The 6320-nt window shown below is 36.0% G+C and overlaps 1 protein-coding gene across 1 annotated transcript; it reads left to right on the top strand.

Annotated features, from left to right (window-relative positions):
- The first annotated feature begins 236 nt into the window (after positions 1-236).
- PABPC4L (poly(A) binding protein cytoplasmic 4 like) lies at positions 237-4607 on the top strand. Its single transcript, XM_039216730.1, has one exon. The coding sequence runs from the start codon at positions 428-430 to the stop codon at positions 1538-1540; it is 1113 nt and encodes a 370-aa protein (XP_039072661.1). The 5' UTR covers positions 237-427; the 3' UTR covers positions 1541-4607.
- The last annotated feature ends 1713 nt before the right edge of the window (positions 4608-6320 follow it).

Raw genomic sequence — 6320 nt, 5'->3', positions numbered from 1 at the left:
GCTGTAACTTTATAGCAGCCTGAGCGAGGCCTATTTTTATTCGGAAACCAGCAACCCGAGTGTCTGGAGACAACGCTCAGCTCAGGGGCCGGCCCACCACTTGAAGGTTTCTCGCGGATTGCTGGGCCTGGAGCGCCGGCCTGTCGTGGAGAGCTCAGAATCCTGTTGCCATCTTCCAAGTAGAGCAGAATTGGTGGTTGGGGGCAGGGCGCGGGGGGCTGTGTGGGGTGGGGGGAGCTGCTTGTTGATGAGGCTGTTGCTCTGACCTGGTGGAGCCGTACCTGAACCCCATCTCTCAGCCTCTTATAAGCGGTGATCCTGGGGCCACCACGCACGAGCCCGGCTCCCGCTGCGGCCTGGGGACCCTCCTGCAGGAATCCCACTGAGAGCTCCTAGGGACAGGCTCGCGGTGGGGAGGGGCAAGGACATGAGCGTGGCAGCCAAGTACCGCCAGGCGTCGCTGTATGTGGGTGATCTCCATGCCGACGTCACCGAGGACTTGCTGTTCAAAAAGTTCAGCGCTGTGGGGCCTGTGCTGTCCATCCGCATCTGCAGGGACCTGGCCACCCGCCGCTCTCTGGGCTATGCCTACGTGAACTTCTTGAAGCTGGCCGATGCCCAGAGGGCCCTAGACACGATGAACTTCGACATGATAAAAGGCAAACCCGTCCGCCTCATGTGGTCTCAGCGCGACGCCTACTTAAGGAAATCGGGCATCGGGAACGTGTTCATCAAGAACCTGGACAAATCTATCGACAACAAAACCCTTTATGAACATTTTTCAGCTTTCGGGAAGATCCTGTCCTCCAAGGTGATGAGTGATGACCAAGGATCTAGGGGCTATGCATTTGTGCACTTTCAGAACCAGATCGCAGCAGACAGGGCCATCGAGGAGATGAATGGGGCTCTGCTCAAGGACTGCAGGCTGTTTGTTGGCCGATTCAAGAACCGCAAAGATCGGGAAGCCGAGCTCCGCAACAAGGCTGATGAATTCACCAATGTTTACATCAAAAACTTCGGAGATGACATGGATGATGAGAGGCTGAAGGAAATTTTCAGTGAATATGGTAAAACCCTGAGTGTGAAGGTGATGACAGATTCCAGTGGGAAATCCAAAGGCTTTGGCTTTGTGAGTTTTGATAGCCACGAGGCTGCCAAAAAGGCCGTTGAAGAAATGAATGGAAAGGATATAAACGGACAGCTGCTTTTTGTAGGCCGAGCACAAAAGAAATCAGAGCGACAGGCTGAGTTAAAGCAAATGTTTGAGCAGCTGAAACAGGAAAGATTTCGGAGGTGCCAAGGCATGAAGCTCTATATTAAGAACCTCGATGAGGCCATTGATGATGAAAAACTGTGGAGGGAATTTTCTTCCTTTGGATCAATTAGCAGAGTCAAGATAATGCGGGAAGAAGGGCGAAGCAAAGGATTTGGCTTGATCTGTTTCTCCTCTCCTGAGGAGGCCACTAAAGCAATGGCTGAGATGAATGGCCGCATCTTGGGCTCCAAGCCGCTCTACATTGCCCTGGCCCAGAAGCCCTAGGAGAGAAACGCATAACCCAGGAAGCCAGTGTTTGCAGCAGCCGTGGGAATGAGAGTGATCTCTGCCTGACGTAGCCTCAGAACATTTCAAATCCCAGCGATGGTCGCTTAATTTAGTAAACTTTGTGATAAAAGGTTTTGTATATAAAGCTAGTTTTCTTTTATGGAAAAATAAATGAATCTTGGAAGCTTGACTCATTTTACAGAGGCCCATCTTCAAATTACAATATTATATATTCTGATTTTGATTTAGTATTCATAGCAATAAGTATGATTAGATATATTTTTATTACATTCTGAACCATCTGCAGTGATGTAATTATTTGAGTTCATATCATATTTGCTTTCTTATTTTCATAACATTGCTAGCTTTAATTTCTTCTATGAAAATATACTAAAAATAGTTCTTATACCTAAGAATCACAAAGTGATTTATTTTTACAAACAGAAATTTTCTAATTTCTCATCTGAATTTTTTAAAAGAAACCAAAGGTTTAAGAATTGCTAGTATAAATGCAGTATGTAATTTCATTCTGAATGTTTACCGTACTAGGAAATAGTTGAATTTCTCTTCAATATATATACTGAAATGATTGTTTTTCTGATGGCTGAAACTCTAGATGGAGGTTTTTAATGTTGCCTACATATCTGATTTATAGGATATTTTGCTATTCTTTCCATTGGTAGAGTATAATTAAGGGGCTTGCTGGTTATCAAAATTGGCACTTAAATAGTAAAGCTTTAACTTCTACATTCCTTAAGTTCTAAACTTGTAGCAATTAAGGTGACAAAAAGTTAGACTTGTCTTAATTCTTTTATATTTGTACAGCTTAGTATTATGCCTTAAGTTTTTACCAGACACCAATATTATCAAAGTCATATATGGAGAACATAGAAATTCTGTTTAACAGATATCTTTCAATCTATATTTTATATTGTTCGATGTAATGATATCTCAGGGTTCAGAAAAGTATGTTTCTTTGTTTTTATGAACTCATGTCTCTTTTTATTAGACCGTTACTGCTACTGAATTATAACATTCAGTTTTAGCCTCAATTTATCAAAAGTTCACTGATTTTCTGACAAATTGAGATTACATCAATTTGTCTATTTTCTAGTATAATTTTTATTTTGGTCCTGTTTCTAGATCTCTCTTTCTCTCCTACCTTTGATCTGTATTACTCAACTTTGTTTTATACTTTTTTTAAAAGGGTTTTATTATATTGATTTTTATTATGTGCTATTTGAAACCCACCTTGGAAACTGAGACGAGAGTTATTTATTTACATTTAAATCATTACTTTTAAAATTCTGTTTTACCAAAGGTGTTTGGAGAATAGGTTTTTTGTTCTTGTTTTTGCTGTTTTGTTTTTCATTTTTTTTACTCTGCTTAGAGGTTTCCTGTAACCATATATTCAAATCTTCCACTTTTTATTTTACCAATACAAAAGACGTATTAAAATATTTTCTTTGGCAATACTTTAGCTGTGAAAGAATAAGAAAATCTGTTTCTATTTATATTCACATAAACTATATGTTTATTCCTGGCACATTTTCTAGGTTAAAAGCCTCCTTTAGACAATGAAAAAAAAAATGGAAAATGAAAAACTTTACAGCAACGTACAATACCATTATGTAGACAAATCTTCTGTTAAAATTTGTTGCATTATCTTCCCAAATTTTATACAATATGTATAGATAATTTAACAATAATAGGATCATAGTATAACTTTTGTAAATTATTTTCTTTATTTTACAGTATGCAATAGTCAGCTTCTGTATCCACAAATAATTATATAATTTTAAGGAGTTTTATTCCTTCAGTGTTTGCATCATAATATAATGAATTTCCTCCTGATACACATGTATCAAGATTGTTAGCTTGTTCCCTATACCCCCTTTTTTTTTCTTCCTTCATAAACAGCTTGGAGATAAACATCCTTGCAAATTTGTATATGCTGATATATCCAATTATTTTCTTACAAAAATATGTAATTCATTGGAATTAATGTTTAAAAGTTCAGAAGTTTTTAAAATAATTTTGATGAATATTGCCCATATGTTCTTCAGAAAATCTGTGCCATTTACATTTCCATTATCAGTGTGGAGGACTGTCCATTTCCATATTCTCCCAGAACAAAGGATTTTGTTTAAATTGTTAGCTAATTCAACAGGAAACGTAAAGCAGAATATATCATGGTTACCTTTTTAAAATTTTTATCACTACCAAAGTTAAACAGCATTTCTTGTATCTTTTGGCCATATGTGTTTTCATATTTGTCAACCAATGTTTCATGATTTTAGTCTGTTTTCCTTCTGGGTTGTTTTTTATTTGTGTGGATTTATGACATTTCTTTACATATTAAGAACAAAATCTTAGACTGCTTTTTCCCAATATTTTCACTTTGTTCCTAGTTTTGAGGGTCATTCGAAAGTTAAATTTTTAACTCAGAATTTTCAGTCTTTTACTTCTAGCTTTGATGTCATGATTCAAAACACTTTGAACAACTCAAATGTATACACAGACACAGACACACACACACACGCACACAGTCAATCAAGCAGTCGGTATTATCTTCTATTACTTTCAGAGTTTTATATTCTCAATAATTTCTAAGGAAAACTATTGTCTATGGAGTATCTTATCCACAGCCTATAGTAAATCCTTTAAAGTTGTCTTGCTTTTCAATCTTTATTAATGTGTTTGGTAAATACCTACCTTCTATAAGAATTTATATGACACTCCTATGCTTACTCTGATTCACTGGGCCTCTGAATGGAACAGGACTGGGAAGTATAGTGGGTGTGTAAAGCCTTGACATCTCTTTCTGGATAATCCAGTCTATCAAAGTCTTCAAATATTTGAACAATATTTCTTAATGCTTGTAAATGGATTGCTAAGATAATATCAGGGAACTGAGTGCTATGTGCACAAGGAAATAATAGGACAGAAAATCAAATGTCTAGATGAACTGTAGCTGTAGCTTTGTGACACAATATTCTACCATTTTAGTAGAATTTGCTTATTGGTTTAATATTTACTATAAGAAATGACTAAGTTTACAAAAATACATAATCTTGTGGATTTTCTTGATTAATTTATTTAAATTCTTGCTTTCTCAATTTTGTATGTGTGTGATACTATCAAGTAATTCTAGCTAGCAGTACAAGTTCATTCTTTGAAGAAAATTTAATCGCTACCTGTAAGTGTCTTGATAACTAAGAAGACTCTTTACTTTTCTGATAAGCATTCCAGTAAGAGCTAATTTACATAGGTGCCTTGAGCAACTCTATTCTTGCCTCCCTCTCAGCACACACATTGCCAAGTTTCTTGTATAGATGCCTGCTTGCATGCACAGCCAATTCAATAAATGTGCCTTCTAACATTTATTTACAAATTTAAAATTATTTTGGGGCACCTCAGTGGCTCAGTTGGTTAAGCATCCAACTTCAGCTCAGGTCATGGTCTCAAGGTTCATGGGTTTGAGCCCCGTGTCAGGCTCTGTGCTGACAGTTCAGAGCCTGGAGCCTGCTTCATATTCTGTGTCTCCTTCTCTCTCTCTGCCCCTCCTCCACTCATGCTCTAGCTCTCTCTCAAAAATAAATAAATTAAAAAAAAAATAAAATTAAAATTTTAAATATTTTTACATTTTTAAATGAAAATCTGTAGTTAGTAAAAATAAAGTTTTTAAAGTGGTTTAAAATTGGTAATTTCATGTTCTTAACAGTTTTTATAAATCCATTGAGAAAGAGTCAAATAAGGTTTAATCTTTAACGGTAAAGACTTGTCTAAATGACTTTTTATTTAAGTATTTCTAATTTTCTTAATATCGGTTTCTCTTAGGTGTAAACTGAAAACAACTTCCATTTTTAAATGAAGATACTCATATTTCATGTTTTAAAAGACCAACAACACATGAACTAATACTTTTTTTTTATAGTTTTTATAGTTATGGAACCATAATTGAGAAGAAGCACTAATACAGACGTTTCCATGAAGAATAATTGACTATTTTTAAAACACATATGCATTTAATGCTAAAATAAAATTCAACTAAAAATCCTCAATTGAGGATTTTGAATTAGATTGCTTGTATTTAGAAAATACACTTCCTATAGTATAACTTTTTTAAGTAGATAAAAAAGCTTTTTTTATCTGCATTTTAAAGAGTAGAACAAAAGAAATATCCTCATTATATCTTTAGTTGACAGAAAATTCCAACTCACACTAGAAAAGGAAATCTTACCTAACAAAATATTCAGAGTTAAGATATCTTCAGGCACAGTATACTAAGACTTCAGTAGCACTTTGGAGTCTCTTGGCTCTTCCTCCTCCATATCTCAGCTTTACCATCAGGAAGTGGCAAGATGGCTGCCGGGATTCCTGTCCTTCTGAGAAACAGCAACATTCAGAAGGTGATGTCTTTCCTGGACCTTTTAACAACTTTCCTCCTCACTTCTCATTGTCCGTTATTGATATATAGATTAAACAAGATCTGCCACTGGTATTGAGGAAGTAATCAGCTTTCCAGGTTCTATACAGAATGCCCTTATGACAGGAAGATACAAGAGTAGAAATGGATGTAGGAGTATGCATCCACAAAACCCTCAATATTTTTTATTATTTATATCTAATTTTGAATTTCAGTACTTCTTTTTCCTTTTTTCTTTTAACTTTTGCTTACAAATAGTTCTTAAAATTCCATTTTGTCTTTACAAGTGGTTTCAACGTGAGTCAAAAGGTGATTTTTTTCTACCTCAAATTGTCCAATCTTAAGGAA

This window comes from Hyaena hyaena, unplaced genomic scaffold (assembly GCF_003009895.1).
Source record: "Hyaena hyaena isolate Hyena2069 unplaced genomic scaffold, ASM300989v1 scaffold_654, whole genome shotgun sequence".
In the NCBI taxonomy this organism is placed as follows: Eukaryota; Metazoa; Chordata; class Mammalia; order Carnivora; family Hyaenidae; genus Hyaena; species Hyaena hyaena.
Note: the sequence above shows the minus strand (reverse complement) of the source record. Positions and strands in the feature narration are given on the sequence as shown.

Excerpts from the sequence above, each read along its gene's own strand:
- PABPC4L (XM_039216730.1), top strand. The coding sequence starts at position 428 with ATGAGCGTGGCAGCCAAGTACCGCCAGGCGTCGCTGTATGTGGGTGAT.